Genomic DNA, 24,179 nt, shown 5'->3' on the forward strand with positions numbered 1-24,179 from the left:
TTTATAATTTCACATAATTCCTATAGTTTGCTAAGTAATTAACGCAAGAGAAAGATTTTTTGATACAAAAGAAAGTGGGCATTAGAAGTACACAAGTTTAGCTGGGATTAACATTTAATAAGGCAAAATTATTTTATTTTTTGGTGATACATAACGTTCCAAATACATATTGAATACACAATTGCTGCTAAGTACTAGTTAGATTTGTTATCCTAAATACGCTTTCACAGCCTCGGCAGACAAAAAATATTTTAGAGAAATGTAAAATTATATCAATATTTATTCCATTTTGTATTGACATACAGTAATTTAAATACGGGGAGACAATTTTGATTTGTTTCAGTAAACAAAAGCCAAAAGACGCTAAGTGAGGCAAGAATTAACTGAAATTCGTTTTAAATTTCGAATATAATTTTATGATAATTTTTCTTCCGAGTTGAAATATTTTTTGTGTGTAATGTTCCCTTCATTTGGCATTCAAATGTTTAGATGTGGTTCAATGGGCGCAAAATATGAGAAAGTTAGGAGAACTTAGGAAAAAATCATGTTGGACGATACTTCCGGAAAATATTATAAAATATACCAAAATAGAATGTTTTTATTGAATATAATATATATATAATATAATATATATGTGGCGAAATCGTTGTCAGTTCTTATCATACCTTTAAATTTCGAACTGTCATTAAATATTAACTAGCTATTTAAGTGACGTTCGTAAGTATACGTTGTACGTGTAAGACCTTGTTCACATGTAACGCGCGTTACGCACGTCAACGCGCAATTAAATTTATCAAGAGTTCAAATGACAAACGCGCGTTGCGAGGACTCGTTAGTCTGTTTGGTTAGAGCTTAGAAAATTGACGTGTAGCTGTTATTTTGTATATCTTTAGATTTATTCATTTTGAAATGAATATCGTACGAAAACAAGCCAAACGTGTAGTCGCGATGGAAGTCGCGCATAACGGTCCTGTCAACAGACGTTTCATACCGACCACAGCGCGTGTTCGCCTGCGTCTATGCGTCTGCCACGATATTTAGTCGCAAAAAAAATTGACCATCTGAACATGGCCTAAATTATCTATATCTTATACATGCGTGAACAGAAGCTTAGTATTTAAATATCACTGTAAAGTAAAAATCATTTGCAATCTATGTTAAAGTAACATTTACATTTTGCTTAAGAATAATATAATTGTTATGCAATACTCTTTTATTTATTACACCAATATTACATTTCAATTTTAGGTGGTGCCTCCTGTCCATTTGAATCCGGTTCTGGTTTTACTTTACTCGGTGAATCAGAGGCAACGGCAAACCGCATTATGTTGTCTGAAACATATAACGTACGATATATTATAGCTAGCCGTTTATTTTTATTCCTTTAGAAATTGAAGAATTTTATTAGATAAATAATAGGCATAAAAGCATGTGTGTCCTATATTATTAGAGATTTATAACGGGCAAGATAATGAGACTCAGCGCAAAGCAGCGGCTGATCTATTTAAGGTCTATCCCGCCAGACCTCACTCAAAAATAAAGGGGATATTTTGAATTTAAAAAATAAATATAATTAAAAAAAAACAAAAAGAAGTTTGGAATCCCTCTATGCGATGTGCCTCTATTAAACCGAAATTCCCCGTCGCTTGTTTTTGAGTGGAGTAGTTATTCTCGTGTGCGTCTCTAACGAGAGACTTTCCGGTAATAGCCCAGAGCCCCTCAAATTCACGATCCGCCCATGGCATTTATATTACTCTCTTATGTCAAAATATATGTGGTAAGAGAAACGGAAGTCTCAACTCTGAATCTTACCCAAACACATGCCAAGTAGTTAATCGTAATAAGCTTAATCTTATTCTTAGAACTGCCATTTAAACCCATAAAACATGAACTGTAATTTGACAAAATTATTCGCACAATCTGTAAAAATAGTTGTTTGATCTTTTAGTACGTTAAAAGCTTTTATCGTTAACAAACAAAAAGAATCGTCTAATGCCATATTTATATTTGAACAGCGGCCGGTTCCAGTTCCGCAAGCCTGAATATTTATTTTAAAATAATTTTGGGAATAAATATAGCTTATGTTACTAAGATATTGTAGGATTCATTTTATATATATAAAATGAATCATATAGATATAGCTTATTTTGTTACACAATATATAAATGTAGGATTTTATCAATAGATAAAGTTATATATTTGTATACTTCTAAAGCGAAACTTCTATAGTCGCATGAGGATAAAATTTTACGATGAAACGTACGAAGATGTACAGGGTTTTTCGATGAAAATGGACAGAGCGATTGAGACCGATTGAGAGGGAGTGAGAAAGGGAGATCGAGAAAAAATACATGTTATAGGTTGATGTATTCGTTTAGTAGTAACATATTAGAACTTTAGATGGCAATTATGTCGCATAACGTCTTGTGCAGTAAACGTAGATTTTTTAGTTATTTATATTAACAAGAGCACGTGCTCTATATAGATATACAAATACATGAAGTAATCATTTACTCGTACACAGTGACGTAGCTACCTTGGGTGGCACCCTGCGCGGAAGTTGGTGGTGTAACCCCGTCGAAAGTAAAAAGCAATACATTTTATGATGAAGGACATGGATCATTTATAAAAGATCGCGAGTATGGGACGGGGAATTCCCCGCGACAGCGTCAGGCGGGAATGCCCGGTGCGGCCCCCCCACGTTGCTTCGCCACTGCTCGTACATGATCATCTGTGGTGGCTATGACCATAGTAATAATTAATTTACGAAGAAGGTTTCGTAACTTTTTACTTCTGATATGTGTCCGCACTTTTTTTAGTTATTAATTTTCATCATCCAAATTCACCATCATTATTATATTTTAACATTTACAACTAATGTGAAAGAAACGCACCCAAACCGATTATCTTTCACAAATAACATTAAAATATGGAAATGCCTAAATCTTAAATTAACTTATGAACTCAGCTTAATACTACTAAGTATAACGTTAACTTCTAAGACGTTTTTACAAGTTTAATAAATCATGAAAATTGAGAATTTTTAGGGTAGGCAAGAAGACACAAGGAAGATTTTAACGATAGGCTAAAATTTACAATATATCAACAATTTATGATTGGAAATTAACGCCTGATGTTTTATACCGAGCATTGACGTCAATATTTTTTTAAGCGAATCGGACTTATCAAATTGGTTAAATCTTTCTTCAATAATTTGATTACAGGCATTTGTTGGAAATGCTCTAGGGTTTTCGGATAATCCACAATTGGGTATTCTGATGATATAGGTCACTCGCAAATCGTCAAGGAAACGGATTTTATAAATTGAATAAGTTGAACATAAAACTTTTATATCCGCCTCGAAAGAATTGATATCTGACTATTGACTGAGCTTTTTCAAGCCAATTTCTGCCGCGCACCACTATGTGGACCCAGCTGCCCACGGAAGCATGTTCAAATCAATTAGACTTAGGGTCCTTCAAGAAAAGAGCGGACCAATTCATAAAAGGTTGGCAACGCACTCGCGAGTCCTCTGACATTGAGTGTATATGGGCGGCGGTATCACGTAACATCAGATTAGCCTCCTTTTCTTTAAAAATAAAATCTATCCAGTCTCTATTTCTGATACGGTTACAAACTAAAACAAGCTCAATTTTATTTGAGAACTGAATTATTAAGGTGTGAGATTAATGAACATTGTCATATAACTTAATACATTAATTTACTTATATCCGCACCGACAAGGACATAACAAGAAGTAATAGAAAAGAAACACGACAATTTTTAACCTATGTGTGGCCTCGATAATAGATTCGTAAATTCTTATAAAAATACAATTAATAAGTTTAAATAAGTCAGTGGTGCTTAAACTGAGCTGTGTAGAGGTCTGGGTCTCAGATTTCTTTATCTGTTTTATGACCATTTGTCAATATATAATAGGCAAGCAACTTTCTGTACGGCGTCGACTTTATTAATCTAAAGCAAGCCGGTTTTCTTACGGTGTTTTCCTTCGCCGTTCGAGCGAGTGTTAAGTGCGCATATAGAAAGAAAGTTCATTGGTACACAGCCGGTGATCGAACATATGACCTCAGAGATGAGCATACAAAAGCCACTAGGCCCACACCGATATAATTTTATTTAGTTTTTTTTTGTTTATTTTGTGGCCGTTTCTTTAGTTTTGCTTTTGATATAGCTTAAGTTCTAATGTAATTGATGTGTATGTGTAAGTGTGTTAAATTTGTGATGTCATATTTCCTTGTATTTTTTAGGCATGCACATTGTTTTAGATTGTATATATAAACTAGCTGACCCGGCGAACTTTGTTCCGCCTTAATGGCAATAAATAAGCAGATTGTGTTTTTTTTTTATTGGAAAAAATACAAAAAAAAATTAAATAACTACAAAAATCATTCATTATTATTTCGTATTTTAGTACATAGGTTGCTCTTCACTTAAGCACCTTGTGATACACGACATTTTTTGTTTTATTATCAGGCGCAAAAACAAACAACGCAGATGGTCTTCCCACCCGTGAACACGCCACGTATAATTGACCATGGGAAAAACATGAATGTTCTAGATTTAAACCACAAACTTTTAAGGATTGGCCTTGTGATTTGTTGATGGTCATGGCAAATGCAAGACGTATCGGAAATTGAAGTCTTTTAAATTCAAACGGCATGTCGGTTGGGATCATCGGGATCCTCGGAATGAGAACTTCCTCACCTTTGAATTTTCCTATCATTATCGTAGCGTAAATTACATTGTTCATCAATTTACTAATCACCAAACGCGTACCGTTGCACAGTTTTGGTTGGTTTATGTTTCGAAGCATGATTACTACGGAGCCAACCTTTAGGCGTAAATTGTGCGGTGGTAAGCCAGGCACGTCCAAAGAGTTTAAAAATTCAATTGGATAGTTGGTGGCTTCATCTTCATTTGTGACGCAGTCAATAGATTTGAATGAATGCATTGTTCCAATGATTTTATTTTGAATTATGTAGTTCAGGTCATCTACGTCTTTATTCTTAGCCGCTAAAATTGCTCGCTCACTCAACCATTCATTATTTTTCTAGTTAGAAATAATATTTGGAAATACATTGTTGATAAGTTCGTCTTTTGATGTGACAAAATTACAGAAATTATTTGGAAATGATATTAATCCGCTTGATTCATCGACAGGTACTTGACCATTACCGATAGTCAGCAATTGCTCCGAGAAATCTTCAGCAGATGTATCATTAAGCAATGTAACTCTCATGTTTGTTGTCAGCTGCAGTTTCTTCACATAGCGCCATAGATTTGACGATTTGAGGCAAGCGTTCATTTCGTCGGCAGCCGTTGATCTTGGAATTACTGGCAGTATTTGGCGGAAATCGCCAGACAGTAAAACCATTGCTCCTCCAAAACATCTCGAGTCATTGCGTAAATCTTTTAAAGTTCGGTTAAGTGCTTCTAATGCACGTTTATGCGCCATTGTGCATTCGTCCCAGATTATGATTTTCGTTGCCGCTAAAACTTTGGCCATTGCTGAGTGTTTTGCAATATTACACGTTGGTTCTTCAATAGTTTGAAGATTTAACGGTAATTTGAATGCTGAATGAGCCGTACGGCATCCTTCTAACAATGTGGCTGCTATTCCAGAAGAAGCAACTGCAACAGCTATGTTGGATCTCGACCGAACAGTTGCTAAAACTAATGACATAAGGAATGTCTTGCCAGTTCCACCAGGGGCATCTAGGAAATATAAACCACCATTTTCATCAGCGATTGCCTTCATTAAAGTATCATAAACTTCCTTTTGTTGGTAATTCAACAGGGGTACATTCCTTTGGACTACTAAATCTAATTCCTGGTGATCATATTCACGTTCCCGTTCCAATTCTCGATTAAATGCGTCATTCATTTCACGATTTGGCGCTGGCATTCCTAACCTGATTAATAAATTACCGCACATGAGGTAACACATATCTTCGATCAAGAGTAAAGCGCGATTATGTATCTCCTCATTCATCTCAATATCGTGATTTCTGGAACTGACACGACTTTGATGTAAAATATCTTCTGACATACTATCCTTGTATTTGTGCCACAGGTTACATGGGTTTGATGGAAAACATGTCGAAATTATGATAGCGAATAATGTGCGTATCTGACTTGGAGATGCAGAGATAATGGCTTCAGCGATTGTCGTATCCCAATGGGTATCGTTTTCTAATAAGTTCAATTCTTCACATGCAGCACTATATGTTGGGAATATTACACCATTAACAGTTCGTAGTGTCTCAAATGAAGTTGGCCCACGCACATTTACCAGCAACAACCGCAAATAGAAACATTCATTATTCTTTGGATGAACTGTATACATACGACCAAGAGCATCAGTAGAACGCACATCTGGATACCCAGGAACCGCATCACCTTGCTTCCGTCTTTGAAAATTCTTGGAAGAAGCATTCCAAGTATAATAACGTGGCATCTCCGAGTAAAGCAAAGTTCGTGCAAACTGATCGCTTTGGCAGATTGCAAAAAAACTGGTCAATGTAGTTGCTGGAGGTGTTTCAGCACGTTGCGTAGCATTCGAAGCCGTGAAATATACTCGTTGACCATTCTCCAGATGCACCGCCAAATGTATAACAGTAGGATGACGTTCGTGAATGGGAAATGCGAATATACGCCAAATCGCTTCATTACAGTTCACATAACGACCAACTTGATAGCGTGAAATTTCATCGTTGGTATTCGAGGATTGCAATCCAAAAACCGCCATATCACTGCCTTTCGTGACATATTTGCAAATATATTTTATTGACTTAACTGAATTGCAGTATTCAACGTTGCAATGTGTCTTGAACGTTTTAGAAATAAGTGGCGAATATGGAACAATCCAACTGTTGTCGATAACGAAATCCATTCTTTTCACTTTCGTTGTGACAGTTCTACCGTTGTCATCTGGTGATCGACGCCGATACAGCGGATACCCATCGTTGCCAGTGACAGTCTCCGCCGTTAATTTCCGTGGATATCGTTTAGAGCACCTTCCATCGACCATGCAAGGTGATTGGGGGTTGATGGCACCACACGGTCCATGAATCATATTAGTAGTAACAACATCATGTAGGTCTGGATCGACTTCATTATCAGGAATCTCGGCACATATGATATCATCTATTTGGTCAGGCTGAATTCTTTCCACTAACCAAATAAGAATGTGTGCGTGCGGCAGGCCTCTCTTTTGCCATTCGATTGAATACATCCAGCATCGAGTATCTCCAAAGATGCGTTGTTTAACAATAAAGTTCATCAGGGACCGAATTTTTTGCCTGAATATACGTGCTGTGATGTCGTGTCTATCATTTGATGTTTGTCCGGGAAGCAGCAATTGAGTAATTTCTATCCATTTTGGATTACAGGTAAAAGTAATAAAGAGATCTGGCCGGCCGTAATGACGAACATATGTCATTGCATCTTGTGCATATTCATGCATATGACGTGGGCTACCAATGTACGTCGCCGGCAGAATAGTTAATCGACCAATATTAGCTGCATTTCCTTCAGTACTAACTGCATCACGTAAATGGATGTATTCCTCAGAACGCAGTTTGGCTTGGTTCAACCTAATAAATGTTAAACGTTCCGTTTCTATTTTTACATACATGTCAACGCAATACTGCTGAAACAATCGACGAAACCGCAGCAAATAGTTGTCAGCATTTTGACGAATCATCAAACGATATGCATAATAATTCATTGAGCTAACTTTCTTTGTAGTTTCTTCACCTGAAATTAAAAATTTGATAATTAACCATTTCAAAGGCAAATAATACAGACATTAACCATTATTAAGATACTGATACTTTACCATTCAATGGATTTATCATTTTAATATTAAAATAATATCCATCTTCTCCTTGCCAAAACATCAGTGGGTACTGCAATGCGTCATATGATCGATGAGTTTCAGATATTTGTTGCAGTTGCCCAGTATCGCGACGTGTAAGCACAATATCGCGTCTTTCCAATTGTTCACCAACAATCAGGATGGCAACTTCGTCTACTGTTGGAGCATTAAATGTGCGTTCGTGTGTTCCAGATGGTCGTTTATCTGCTTTGATGACAACTTTATAGTCATCATTTGGCATGCGCTCTAAAGCACTCTTAAACAACCTGACCAACGCATGATGTTCATGAAGCAGACACTGCAAGTCTTGAAGAATTGCTCGCTTCATTCCTGCATTGATCCCTAGGCGTCGATCAAGTTGTTCTTCCATGTTGCCCATGAAATATATTTGTAAAAATTTATTCTGTGTATCTTCGAAAGGTAGTAATGCTCCAATTCGATGGTGAATTTGTCCTTGTATCTACAAAATAAAAACCAGACAGTATTAACATGTTTATAAACACTTTTTCTGTGGGAGGGTAGAGTTCAGTATTAGCAAATATAGTACATACCAATAGATAAAGTAAGTTATTATTTAATTACATTCTATGTAAGTACAAAAATAAATACCTTAAATGTCGGATTAAATCCTTCTTCTTCGATAATGTCTGCCCCAAATGACGTCATTTGGAAACAACTATTGTATTTTCGAGTATTTGCAAGAAAGTGGCGTGATTCTTGTGTTTCGCCAGAAAGCAATGAATACAACGGCTCATGTGGCGCAGTCAACACTGGCAATTTCACTTTACCATTAAGGCAGCATAATCCAGGCGTTTCTCCGGAAAACTTTAATGCACCACAATACTTGCAAACAACGTCCATTTGCCCAATGCAAACGCTAGGATGCAAGCTGTAATCATTGCTGCAATCGTATCGAAACGCTGCTCGATTCAAATCAGCTAAATATCTTGTTCTGCGTCGCAAATTATCTATTTGTTGACTTCTGTTGTTCGCTCGACGATTCTGCATTGCCAACCGAGCTGTTTCACGGGCTGCTTCACTTTGCTCTCGTGATTGAGAAGCACGAAGTCGAGCCATACTATCGCGGCGCTGTTCACGTGCAATTTCTTGTTCTTCTTCAGTCCTTTCATTTGCAGTATTTTGTATTCTTCTTGCATTACGGCTTTGTCGGGAAAGATTCGATCGTCTTGGTCGCGGCATTATTAATTAAACTTCACTTCACTTCAATCCACTTGTTAATTATTTATTTAAAAGAAATAGTTTTAATATTGATTTCACAAATATCAAATTGTCATCCATACACTGAGAAAAAAGTATTTTGATAATCAGTATACCAAGTATAATAAAGTGAGTATTCTTATTATCAAAATACGTATTGTGATTATCAGAATACCTCGTATTGTGATTATCAAACTACCTCGTATTGTGATTATCAAAATACCAGGTATTCTTAGTATCACAATACCAAGTATTTTGATAATCAAAATAAGTATTCTTAGGATAAAAATACCGTTTTCTCAGTGTACGTCATTATATAGCTGTCATTTGCGTTTTGTTATACCAAGTCTGATTCTTTTTTGTTATACCACGTTTTATAGTGACTGACGTTTCATGTCAAGTCACACGGGAACGCTGTAGAACGGGATAAAAAGTATCCTATGTCCGTCTCCTGGCTCTAAGCTACCTCCCTACCAATTTTCAGTCAAATCTGTTCTGCCGTTCTTGAGTTATAAGTGGTGTAACTAACACGACTTTCTTTTATATATATAGATAAATAAATTAATTAATAAGTTTACAAATATAAATATTACACAAAAGACCTTGAATGATAGGGAATGGGCGATCCTACAAAAATCATTCGGCCATTCTGTTAAGTGAAGCGTAGTACCCCAAATTAGAGTGCTTATTAGAGATAAAAGATATATCTGTAATTTCATGTAAATTTCTTATCCTTCTCGGTATATCAAAATATTCATAAAGTCAAGATCGTATAAAAATCGTTTATTTTAATACGCACTCCCTTTTAAAATTTAAAACTCTTCTGTAGAAATATATCGTATTAAAACTCCACTCAAGCGAAATATGTCAGCTGGATATAATACGTAATAGTTTTCGACAAATCCCACATTTATGGACCCACATAACTTCTATGAAATTCTCATCAAAAACTTATTTAATATTATGTTACCTAGCATTAGCTAATTTACATATATTTAAGTTAATAATTAGAAGGGCAAACCAAATGTTACCAATAATCTTACACTTGTGGCCAATACATTGTGAAACGTCAGTTATGGTAGTAATAAATGATTCCTTTAGTTTTTAACTTCTCCTTTCCGAGATTGACCAATAGGTCGACTACACTTATATTTTTTATAGGTAACTGATGTGACTGAGACTCAAAAACCCATAAATAAGTTTGAAGTGAAACTTCTTTAGGCGCATGAGGGTAATATTTTTACGGATCGTCACGGAAAAGTGCAGCGTTTTTGTCGAAGGAAAGGGAGAGAGTGATGGAGGCTGATTGAGAGAAAGTGAGAAAGGGATATCGAGAAAAAATACACGCTATTGGTTGATGTATTCGTTTAGTAGTTACATATTAGAACTTTAGATGACAATTTGCAATTAGCAATGAGTGATCATATACATCATGATCATATGTTGGGGCTTGTATTGTAATAATTAATTTACAAAGAGATTTCACTTCTGACATGTCTACTTTGTACGCACGCACTTTTTATCTTAGCGACGCAACCCTACTGCCCCAAATTTTATGTTAGTTATAAACTCAAATTCTAACGATAAGCTAATTGACAACAACAAAACAGCATCAAACAAAGAGTTTCATTTATTTGAAAAACAGAAGCATCAACCGCTACTGAACATTTATATAGTACGCTCCACATTAAACTCACCTTTGAAGTGGAACACCAGACATCCCAAAGTACCCAACAGACCAGCAGCTACCAGCAACCAGCGAACAACTCCGACTATACGCTTTGGAATGAATAACTGGTTCTTTAACATCTTCACAAACGTCTTGTTTAAAGCTAGACCCTAAAATTATAAAAAAATCTATATATTTATAATTATTCACAGTAATTATAGCTTACTATAATTTTTAAGAAAATACAATTTTTTTATGTTTTATGTAGGATAATTGGTGTGGGAATTATTTTGGAATTCTATCGTATTAGTAGTAACTGTTAAGATAGAATACTGTAGTGGAATAAATAAATAAATAAAAAATTTGGATTTTCAAAAACAAAACAAAAGCCAAACTACGTTCGTGCCAGCGTGCGATAAAAAGGAGTATTATTCGTTGAAAAACAAAAATAATTGATGCTATTAAACTTAAATGAAGATAGGTAGGCCCACGTATCCATACTGATGACAGATCTGACTGTTCTAGAAGGAACAAAGGAATACCAATAGGGTATGGACCGACGGGATCGAGAGGGTAGCTGGAATAAATTGGATGACGATGGCATTTAATAAATGATGGTAAAAAGGCTCTCTTGAATATGGACCGCATCTCAGAGTAGTTAAAATTGTATTTATATATTTTTTGTTGATGGAACAAGAAATGTTTATTATTTATATGGGGCAGGCTCATGATGCAGGTAATTTACCGCTATGGATATTAATTATAAGCATATAATTATTATATGTAGTAGTCTATTAGCCGCTTATTCTGTATTTTTTTATTATCTTAAGAACAATAACTTAATTACCTAAAGTTAATTAAAATGGCTTTAATTTAAACTCTCTTAACTGTACACTCCTAACTCCTTTTTTTACAAAACCATAACGATACGAATCAAACATAATATCGTCTATTTCGTGTGCATTAAAGGGTATTGAAGACGGCTACAAATTTTTCTAAAATTACACCTCGATCTTAAAGTTTTGTAGTAGATCCAGGAAGCCACGTAATAAATAAACGAGATAACCGGAAAAATAAATTATGAATAAAACTGATGTAAGAAATGAATGACAGCTTCATTCATTGTTATGACTAACTAAGTAACTGGTGTTAAAGGATGGCAACGCTTTAACGAGTCCTCTAGCATTGAGAGTGTCCATGGGTAGCAGGCGGTATCACTTAACATCAAAAAAAACATGAGTTGATAAAGTTTAATTTACCTACCTACGTGAAGGCATAAAAATACTTTCGCGATAATGTCATAGCTAGGTCTATAATTTACCGTAACGACCATGAAGCATTTCTGTATTATAAAGATTCATATGGCAAAATTCACAGATTATTTTCCCTCGCAATTTTCTTGCCTTGTAATTTGAGTTCAGATTTATAACTGACGTCATACGTAAATGCGAGCTTAGACAATTGGAACATATTTATGAGGCTATATTTTCCACATATTTAAAGTTTATGAATTTATAAATGTTTCAGTGGAAATCAAAATCAGAAATGCTTTTTTTAATAGGAGGCAAATAGGCAGAAGGCATATCTGATGTTAAGTGATACCACACATGAACACATTGCCAGATGGCGATTGTCTGATGATGGAATCTTCACAATGTTACGAGCAAACGTATTTTTTTTTTGCTTTCTAAAGTTCTTAATAGAACGAGTTTCTAGCCTCCAATATGGCTTACGATATTATGTTGATTTAATTTTCTACTGAACTTAACTAAGGTAATAACAGGATAGTTTTCTATTATGTTTTGACACTATGTTCATGAGTCCAAGATACACTTGCAGTTCACTAGTTTTAGTAAATCAAGCGGTTTATTTCTCTTAAGGCTTGTACTTGTATCAAAAGTTGATCAGTATTCACATGTTTATGACTGTTGAAGTGAGCTAAGGTAAAGTGCTTCACTGTATTCAGGACTGAATCTACATTAAGTTATAAATTTAATTAGAAATTAAAAATTTCATCGTGCGTTGAGAAATCGCTAGGCTGCCGCTGTTTTGAATGTTTACTATATATTAAAACATATTATTAAATATATTTTTTTTATATTTATAATATAAATAAAATATCTTACTTCTTCAATCCAGAATATCGGTGTTAGAGTATTAGGTAGCTCTTTGAACAGTTCTATTTTGTCGGTTTGAATTAATTGTAAGCTGAATTGAACTCGTTGCTTGGCAACCATTGGAGTACCTGTTATCTAAAAAATGCGGTCTGTAAAATCGGTGTACGGATAGTTTAACGTGACAACGTCAAAGAAAACATTGACAAAATGATACTTTAATGATTAAAGTTGAATTATCACTATTTTGTACCAAAACGCAAGCGTACAATGAGTTAACGACAATGTCATAGTTTTTCGTGCGTGCAGCCGGCGTTTATCGATTTATTAGACGTTGTTACATCAATAATTAAGAAAATCTTATAATGAATATATTTAATTTATGTATCCCATGCACACATAGAAAGAAATTATATATACGACCACACGGATGAGAGTCACTTGAAGCACTCACACTGCTCTAATATAATCAAATATTATATATATTAGCAAGCGAATTTGGAAGCGGTTCTTAAGAATACCACAACTCTTCTGCCAGTAAAGTAGTCTATATAAAAAAAACAATCCTACCGGTTCAAAATCTATGACAATTTCATGCTCATTAACATCTGGGCTAAGACCTTTCACATTTTTAAGCAACTCCGGGTCACAGTCATAGTAATGCGGCAGTGAGACGTAGAGCGGTGCACCCATACACTTTGTCAGGTCCATCAGGCCTTTGGGCGGACATTTCTCAGGACTTTCGCAATAGCACTGCAAGTCAGGGTCATTAGCCAAGTCTCCAATGTTAGCGATGTAACGATTCGTCTTGATTCCTTGGTAGGACGTCTTCTTTTGGTACCAGGGCTTGAAAGATCTGGATACAGTCAAATAAGAATGAAGACAACCGTATGTTGTGTGAACATTGTAGAATTAATGTTTCTGGCTTGAGATTTAAACGTCGTTAGCAGTCAGAATAAACTTCCTTTTTGGTATTATTATTGTTATGTATTGCCTACTCTAGTAAAATATAATACTTAATATATGTTGGTGTGTGTGTTTGTATGTGTGTTCTTGTGAAAGGGTTTAAGAAATGTTATTTGTTGTTTGTACCTATTAAGCGAGAAATGAGTAGGTAGTCGTGTGTTAAACTTAGTTATATTTCTGTTTAGTAATTACTGTAGAGAAAAATAACTGAAAGTAATCACATAGCAAGAGACGTATCAAGCAATCGAATTGAAATGTGTTGAATAATACATACATTTATACATATATAAAACTTACATCGTGTTTACATTATAAAACTCTCGTTTATCATGAAAAATAAGGTGTATTTCTTATTTAGATTTTTATTTAAGTTAAAATTGAATTACCTGCATAAATCACCAGCAAACGATTCAAGTCTGTCAAATTCGGTCAAAAATGGCGGGAAAACAGTCCCGTCAGTGCCTACAAGCTTATTGCAGGAATCCCGCCAGACATCTTGTTCTGTTTTATCATCAATGGCAATCACTTTACCGACATCCATCACGTTTTTGATTCCTCGCAAAACAGTTACCACGTGTTTATCAATTGTTCCGTTTCTCTAAAAATAAAATTCGTGTTACACGACACTGGCGAAATACCTTGTGCCCAGTTGGCACAAATTAAAGCCATTAAAAAAAAAACTTCGTGTTTTGTTATGTTTTCGTATAGACAGAAAATATATTAATTCTTGCGTAAAATATCTAACAAAATAATTAAAAAAAGTATTAATAAATTTATTTTTATTGATAATGTTAAAATATACATAGCATTCATAGTATCGAGATTCTAGAATAATTACAATAATTTTTGTTAATAGCTGTAAGTTTTCTTTTTGTGAAACGAAGTGTGAATAAATAAATAAATAAATAAAAAGCCTTAATCGAAAAAGCCCAAACTGGCCACGAAATAGTTTTGGAGAACCAAAAAGTGAAGTTGATTACAGTTGAGACCCTAAAGTTATCAAATTAACTTGTTGGACATATTATGGATATGCGAAAGCTTTGTCACAACTCAAATTATGTCAGAATTCCATAAATTGGGCATCGATTCGCTTCCGTTTTATGACCGCTATAATCGCTCTCAAATAAACAAAAAAACAAAAAAGGAGCCTACGATATTTTTAGCCCACCTAATATATATACTGCCCCTTTAGGTAGTACTAATATATAACCTATACTCACCATACCAAAAATAGAAAACTTGTATTGATTATTTGGTTCGAAAATGAGACGATCGGCCGCTTCCTTCTTTATCGCCGTACAGACAGCTTTAGGAGCAAATTCTGTTTTAGCGCAGTTTATGTTTAGCCCTCGGAAAAGTAAGTCCAGAGGTTTGACTTTCATAAAAATGGTTTCAGGGTTGTCAAAAATACCATTAAAAGCTTTTCCTAACATATTTAACATTGCTGGCTTGTCTCGGGAAACTATGGTGGCCAAAGTCTGTAATCATTTGAGAAATCTCTATTATTACTTAATCTTATTTCTATATAAAAAATTGGTTAAAGTGAAGAACAAAAATTATCTAATAATTTCAAGGTTAGGTTAGAATGGAAGATGTTTAAAGAAGACTTAGAAAGAGTATAGAGAAGAGTTCAAAGGCGCCGGATTTGCGAGACTACTGGCAACGTGTCCATGGGCGGTATCACTTAACATCACATGAACCTGTAATAAATCTCGAATCAGGTATGATAAAATTATAGCCATCTTAGTTTGATATTCTTACAAGCATAAACATATGAGGCAGAATAATTTCCTCTTCTCCCGTTAGACCGGGTCCAGACAAATGTTTCTTGAAGTAGAAAGTATCTCGCTTTTTGTAGCTGACCGTATCGGTCGCTTCATCATCGTTTAGCTCGATTTTTTCCTTCCATTCTCTGTAAAAATAGTATTTAGTTTCTGATCTAGTAAACAGTAGTTTTATATACAATGGTATTTGTATTAAACCGAATGTACTTTTCTTAATGTTGTTATGTATATATTCATCTATTTTGTATTGTGCTGTGAATCTTCTTATGAATAAATAAATAAATAACAACAATGAACGTAAATAAAACAACCGGGTGTCACCTTTTTTGGATGGACACCCTCAGGTCTCTCAACAAGAAAAAAATCGCTAGCTCATCTCTATGTAGTAGAATTCGGGGATTCCCGCAAAAGAGCCTGACGCTGTCGAGGGGGATTCCCCGTTCCATACTCGCAATCTTTTAATAAATGATCGATGTTCTATATCATATCGATACCTCCTAAGTATAGTGAGTTATCTAACAAATTTAGGTATTTTGTTATTTTTATATAAACGTTATCTTGACGTTAGTGTTAATTTTTTTAAAAGGAGTTACCGAGATAATTTCACGTTTACTAATACTAAATCAATTTCAACATCTGTTAAAATCGTACATCGTATACTGATCCAAATAACATTGTATCAGTGCTAGCGGGGCGTGAGGAGGTCGCATTGATACACGTTTATTTTGGCTCAGTATACGATGAATGACAGCCAGGGCGCAAGCAATATAAGTTAATATTATAAAATTTAATGATTTTTACTTTCGTTGGGGTGATACCACCAACTTCCCCACTGGGAGCCACCCAAGGTAGCTACACCACTGACCCTGAGTCGAATTGTTTCGGAAATACTTCAGAGGGCAGCTAGTTCCATATAGTGTTGAAAATTAATATAAATTTTGCTTAATTATAAAGTTGAGATAAAGTTGGTGTGTATTCCCACGAAAACCCTTGTTTTAATCTAGTTGTAGTAATTACATGCACCTGTGTCAACCCTTGTAATCGTTACTGAAACATTTCTATTATAAGTCAAAAGTTTTGCAACAGAGAATATTCTCATGTATTACACGTTTAGGTTGAATATTACGTATTAACTGGAGTATTAGATAATATTGTCTTCCCATTTTCTCATGTTTAATTGATATATTTATTTGAATATTTATTTATTGCACTTATTTTACTAGTCGTACTACTATTACTAGTCTTATACTAGTAAATGTATCTTTAAAAATGAGTGGGACCTATAAAAAACAGATGTTGATGAAAAAAATCAGTCAATCAGAATAGTGTCGAAGTCGAGACCAGGAAAACGTATAAATTTATACAAATACATGGAGTGATTATATACTGGTATGCGGTCATCTATTAGGGCTTTAGCCTTAGTAATAATTAATTTACAAATAAGTTTTACATCAGACAGTTTTCTAGTTATAGACAGATACAATATTTATTGAAGAGAAAACTACTTTGGCAACGTTGTGATTTGAAAGTCGCTGAAACGAAAAAGCGACTGTTACAAGAGAAACACACGTAAATTAAATATTAAATAAAAAAAATAGTTTAAAGAAAAGTGTAATAAGACTAATTCACATATTAATACAACACTTTTTTAATCTTAGTGAATGTAGTTTTTATCAAAGTTGTTAGTTGATAATAAATTAAAAAAATAAAATAACATTCGCTTCTTAATCTTAAAACCTACATTTTTGAAAGTGTAATCTATGTTTAAGATGTGTGCACACATGTTTTTTTATATATGAGTATTATTTATTTTTTCATATGTTTTTGATGTTAAACAATTTGAGGTCGTTACTCCCATTGAAAACCCCCACTGGGAGTCGATTCAATTCTATCTGTTACAGTTCCTGAGTTCGCAAAGAAAGTGTTTTTTAAATCATACAGTAGAAGACTTCCATCACGATGTATATTTGAAATGAAAATATTTATAAACGGTTAAATATATATTGTTTTATGAGATGAAATATCCGTTATAGCAAACAAAGTTGCTTTCATTACATTAGTATTCCAAAGAAGTCGATAGTTTGATAAGAAAAGTGAGAAAATATAACTTTGTTTTCCGCCTTCGGAATGTCAATATCGCTATCAGATGGACATTTAGTTCAGAAATTTAAATACGGCTTTCACTATAAAAATCATATTGATTTAAAATCGCCATTTAAAAGACTCTTGGCCTCTTGGGCCTTGGGTTTTAAGTGCAGAGACGCTAATTAAAGATTTCAGTTGGCATAGGGTTATAGTACCGGTGACCGCGCTAGTGTTTTCCTCGGTCAACGACTCAACAACGAATTACAGGAATCCAGGAAATACACATGTTTTTTTAACAGCCAATAGGTGATCTCACTTATTCAAAGCACTTACTCAAACCAGTAAACTAACTCTGCTCAGGTGTTCTGTTACTCACTCGAAATAATATGGTCCAACTTCTTTGACGATCGGGATCGCACCCTTTTGAACTTCTTCGTGGTTTGTGTAATTAAACAAGTACACTTTGAAGTCCAAAGCGAAGGGAATCGTCTCCCACATTTTGCGGACATCCGTTTTCTTTGAAAGAGCCATTTCCTATGTAAAGATAATTCAAACTGTGTTGTTATATAATTTAACACTAATTTGAAATTTATTAGAATATAATCATACTGGGGTGCAGTGTAATCAGATTGCAAATAATTCGATTTCAGGGTTCAATTTCTGTTTTAACAAATAATTACGGGGTAGGCTGGTAGGGGAAGGTTTAGCTACCTAAAAAGATTAGTGAAGATCACAGGACTTCTACAGGGATTTGTATATTATCACAATGAAGTTCAAAAATACAACTTTTGACTTTATACAGCAAACATGAGAGCTTGCAACTTTAAGAAGATAGAAGAATAAGACTTAAGAAGATAAAAGAGAAAAACATTTTCGTTCATCGAACTTGAATTTAGAACAAAATTGACAGAATTACAGAATTTTTAAATTTACTTTTAATGAATTATTAAAAGTTAGAAAATTAGTACTAAAATTTCCTTAGGTGCCCGTTTTGTTGAAAACTTTGTTTACAAATTTGCAATTCACCTTTTTTAGTTGACCCTTGAGTATAGTAGGAAACAGGACCCAACCGAACAGAATGCCGAAAATTAATGCTCCCATACATCCTGCTGCTATTTTCATATGCTTCGGTAGATTCATTGTTGTACTGAAGAAAAAAAATGTCTTATCAGTTTAATCAACGCCAACTCGGAAATCTTCTATGGAATCGAGAACTCATTTCAAATGTATAATGTCTCCTTGTATCAATACTCTATTTCTCTTTCACCATGCCTACTGCTGATAGAGGACAAATCTTTTATTTTATTATTATAAATTACTTAAGACATCATGTGGAACATGGTGTAATGGTTGCAACTCCTTACATGGTGTAAAACAAAACTCTTGGCGATTAAAAAGAGTGGCGGAGAGTTTATTACCAGTTCTCTTCCGTTCATCGCCCTTGATTTGAGAACTGGTTTTGAATTTTAAAAATTTTATAATTAGAAGGATTTCATACATACGTACATTTTGTAAGCTATATGAATTAAAATCAACTAGCGGATCTGACAGACGTTGTCCTGTATACACGTCTTACATACAAAAAAAAAGAATGTAAATCATGCTCGACTCCACTTGAACACACAAAAACCGTTATCAAAATTTGTCCAGCCGCTTAGGAGTTTAGATACGAACACATGCACAGAAGAGTATCAGCCGTTTATTTGCTGTATAGACAAATAATTTAAATACCGACAGCAGCGCCATCTGCCGGGTTGAACTGTGAATCTTAACCATCCAGAGCGTCACCCAAACGCATACATTCAAATCGGTCCGCCGTTTAAGGGGAGTACAGTGACATACACACTCTTAAATATATATAAGAATTGAGCTAAATTTTTCATAAAACGTGTGTCATATGAAAATATATTTTCAGTATTTAAATAAATAAGCTTATTTGATATTCTTAGAGAATTAGATAAAAAGCTTCTCGACTTATGTTTAGAGGTCTTTGCAAAGGTCAAATAATGTTAATAAGTCTTGCTAGGATACAATTTAATATAAATGGCAAGAATTGTTTTAAAATATACCTTCAATAACCGCCACCGAAATTGACTCCGGACAAAGTCAGAAAAATATTTCCACGTTTGCCTCAAATTTTCAGAAACATCAAATTTCAGATGTAAATTATTGCTGCTGTGACAAAATAGAGAGGTATAATGTTTTAATGTAAACAGTTTTAAATGAAGAGGGTCCAGGCAAATATCCTTACCCTCTCGCTACTGATCTCGATTCTGAATTACCTTAATTAGGCATTACAATTTATTTTATGAACCACAAAAGCCATGGTACTAAAAACTGAAATTTGTAATATAAAGTATTGTTTTCAATTAAAAATCAAAGCTTTTTTATAAAACCTAATAGGTATTACCTTCAAGCAAGGAAAATCGATTTAATAAAATTACAGAGAAATATGTTACATATTTTTCTTTAATGTATAAATCGTATGTTACATTCTCACGGTGACAAATGCTAACTGACAATAATTAACTATTACTTTTTCTTTATTTTACTTAAGGCTTAGGAATAATTGACAATAACTCAAAACAAGAACCAGGGATATACCGTTGACAAATTGGACATACTCCGACAACAATCTATCAGTTTCACTCAATAAGTAGTTAATTGGCCTGAAATGTACAATCTTCCGGGAAAACCCTTCCCTATACGTAGGTAAAGATTTTCTAGAAGATAAAATGCATATCAGTTAACACAGCATTCATTACTATAATTAAAAGTATATTATATATTTAATATATAGTAATTTGCTTTTATAATAAATAAACAGAATACGCGAAAGTATTTATTGTATTAATAATAACAACAACAAAAGTTTCTATTATAACATTAAAATCTTTTAATAACATCTTGGTAATGATTTAACAGAGAATCGTACCTGAAGTCTCTGTTTTTTGTAATTTCCTAATAATTTTTTAACATGATGTTGATTTCCTTAAGATTCCTATTCTCCGAATGAGTGGCAAATAGTTGCAGTGATAATAGTTAATATACGGTTTCGAACGCAATCTTTTAATAAATTTTCTAATATCCTAATTATTTTATATATACCGTTTTATTCTTGGTTAAGAATGTAAAAATATTATAGTAAATTATTTTTATAATTTATACTACGGCAAAGCATTTTTGTACATATTTAAAAAGCAAAAATATATGAATTAGGCATACTTTGTAACATTTTAAATTATATTTTAGTATTTTATATTACAAATTAGTTCCCTCCTTAATCCATGATAATTGTTTTGCACTTAAATAAGGTAATAAACGGGCTGTTCCTTGCAGTTTTTTAAAGTTTTACTTCTTTTGGCGCGTTAGGAAAATTGATAAGAATGAATTTAAGACACCCTGAAGTTAGCTATAGTCATATTAGTTTTTTTGTGATATGTAAATAAACTTTATTTAACTGGATAATGCGTTATAATCATACTTTTCACGTTTTTTTGTTAGTGTTACAAACAAAGTTTTAGAAAAAAACTGTCACGCTAAAGAAGTATAGCTTCTAAGGCGTGTACACCACGTTTTTTGGTATTCATTCCGCTTGTTATAATTAAACTTAAGCCTGAATAAATCCAGCACAATTTTGTCAACTAAAACCCCGATCGAACCCGAGAGTGCAAGGCTTGCTTTTTAGGCTTGAATGTTGTCAATGTTACTTACACTCCACAACATGGTGAACGGCAAAAAATCGACAACTTGTGGGACAGAAAAATTATCGCCTACATGTCAATTAAAAAAAAACCAATAACTACGAAACAAAGACAGAAAACTGAGGCCAGGTCTAAAGTGTTGTAACATCGCTGATTTTTATTCAGTAGTTTTAGAGTTTATTACAAAACAAGACCGTGTACGTATTATGATGTGGTTCGAAAAATCTCGACAGATATCGACTTTATTGATTATATTGTAAATCTACATATATTATAGTAAAATCTTTGTATCAAAAATACGTACGTGAACGGTGACTTCAGTGTGGCAGCTGGTTCTTGGAAAGTATTGCAAACGAGTTGGGCGGGTTAGCTACAGCGTACAGTCGACTACAGAGGTGTTTCAGATTTCACATTTCACAAATCAATTTAAAGTTAAACGCTGTTATATAGGCATTGTGTAATGAATGAACAAACCAAAAAAAAAATTAATTATCTAAAATTAAAACTGTTTTACAATAATTGTAATCTTTTTTTAAATTTACGTATATATACGAGTAGTAAAGTAAGTTAGAAAAAAGATCACTATACGGTAGTATATAGTAGTATATAAAACAAAGTTATATATTTTTATTATTTTGAACTTTATAAGGCTAGCTTTAATTTCAGGTGAATTTTCAAAATTTATTTTCCTGCGCGACTGTACTAGTAACGCCCACTTATTGAATACTAGAAAGGCGTCTATTTCCATAATTGAAAATTAAATTTCATGCAATTTAGCACCTGGTTTAATTCATCTTTTAATCTACTTTAAAATAATGAGTATTAATATTCAAAAAGTTATGACATCTATGAAGAACAATGCAGTTAATTTATTCAGTAAGTTAAGATAGAGATAAGAGATAAGAGACCTTTTGTTTTAATTTATGTATTACGTAATTAGCTAACCCAACAACATCGTTATAATAAATCTATTGACTTGGCCATCGCATGGTCACTATATCTCTTTTTAATCACCAAGTTTTTTGTTTTATTTAATTATATGATATGTTTATTAAGATTATTTGATGCTCTACGCCCTTGACTTGCAAACTGGTAGTAAATGTAAATGTAAATTTACAATTAATTTAATTTTTTTGACGTTCATAAGTGTACTTGTTTACCTTAATTAATAAAGATATTTTGTTGTTGTTGTTGATGCGATTGCAAAGTCAATCAATAGATATTTAATACTAATAACGCCCGAGTAGTTTGTTCGAATGGATCCTTGAATTCTAATGCACCCAAGTAGATTTTGAATCTGCAGTTCCTTTATGTTGGCAATACGTACTTAGTAGATACGTGCGTATACGTACCCTATCTTTGCTCAAACGTACATAGCAATGTTGTCCGAAAGTCTGATAGCGACAAAACTGTTTTTAATTTATAATTATGCGTCAAACAAAACAGTTATTATTACAATGAAACAGAAATCGCTGTATACTGATTTGGTGCCTACGAACATTAAAATCAAAATAATATGAAAGCACTAATTACTCTTAAGTGTTTAATAGTATAAATACGGCGATCAGGCAATTTAACATATCTAAAAACGTTAGTCTAGTCTTACCCTTATCATAAGAAACGCCAATCAAATAGTAAGTGTATAAAGGAGGTGTGTCATGCATTTTAAATTATAAAAGGTTTACAAATGAAGTTCTACCCTCCCTGTAATTTACCGTAATTGTAAAATTGTATGTTTAAAATGGATCAGGTATTATTAAAAAAGTAAAATAGTAACAAAGAAATTTCAATATGACTTAACTTGTATTTCCAGGTTAATGGACATGATGGGGTCGGTTTTCCGGATAGAGCTTTCAATAAGAGAGCTTAAAGTTGCACTCCCACTGCAACTCAGTTGCCGACCATCCAGTCTTCTATAGATTGCACTCCGGAGAATGCTCCGTGGAACTGCACATCGTGATTCCGTCTTCCCCTTTCAAACAACGCTCATCTCGAAGCCTGGTGAAGTTTTTGGCACTTCAGCCTTTGGCTTGGGGCTCATCAATCTACGTGGGTACGGAGATAATTCTCAAGCAATTATGTTCCTTTGACAACTCTTTACAGAAAGAGAAGAATTCCGCATAGCACCCGTGATTGGTCGTTTGTCATGCATAAAACGGGGTAAACATTTTAGAGTGAATCTTTATGTAACCATATATTTGCAACAATTCAATGATTATACTTCAGTACTGTTGTTTTTATAAAAAAGGCGGCATACGGGCAGGGGGCTCGTCAGATGTGACCAACCAAGGACACTGCATGCTAGAGGGCTCGCGATTACTTTGCCGGCCTTTTAAAAATTGGTACGCTCTTTTCTTGAAGAATACTAAGTTAAATTGGTTCGAAAATACTTCAGTGTGTTGTTTCCACATAGCGATGCTGGTATTAATCCAAACTATCCGAACTAATGATACTTCTTTTAATTCGTTCTCTATCAAAATTACAATAAATATAAATTTTAGATTAGCATGAACTTATTAAAAGTCCGTATATTCCAACGCTTTGTCGAAAGCTCTAATGAAATGCTATATATAATTTCAATGACAACGTTCCTGTCTGTCAGTTGCTGAAAGCACTTTGTTATAGTTTCAAGCGCTTCATTATAATTTATAAACTAGTTCAAATAAAGCAGTTATAATAAAATCATGAGTGAATTGTCCATAGGCCGTCACATTATAAAACAGGTTTTTGAATCCGAAG

The 24,179-nt window shown here is 33.8% G+C and overlaps 1 protein-coding gene across 1 annotated transcript; it reads right to left on the minus strand.

Moving 5' to 3' along the window:
• Positions 1–1,231: 1,231 nt before the first annotated feature.
• LOC110992951 (sensory neuron membrane protein 1-like) lies at positions 1,232–18,885 on the minus strand. Its single transcript, XM_022258964.2, has 9 exons — positions 18,763–18,885; positions 18,113–18,270; positions 15,629–15,779; positions 15,088–15,345; positions 14,254–14,465; positions 13,472–13,757; positions 12,914–13,039; positions 10,816–10,957; positions 1,232–1,332 (listed from the first exon to the last, which is right to left on the minus strand). The coding sequence occupies exons 1-9, from the start codon at positions 18,874–18,876 to the stop codon at positions 1,232–1,234; spliced, it is 1,548 nt and encodes a 515-aa protein (XP_022114656.2). The 5' UTR covers positions 18,877–18,885.
• Between the last annotated feature and the right edge of the window lie 5,294 nt (positions 18,886–24,179).

The sequence above is a fragment of the Pieris rapae genome, chromosome 6 (assembly GCF_905147795.1).
Source record: "Pieris rapae chromosome 6, ilPieRapa1.1, whole genome shotgun sequence".
NCBI lineage: Eukaryota > Metazoa > Arthropoda > Insecta > Lepidoptera > Pieridae > Pieris > Pieris rapae.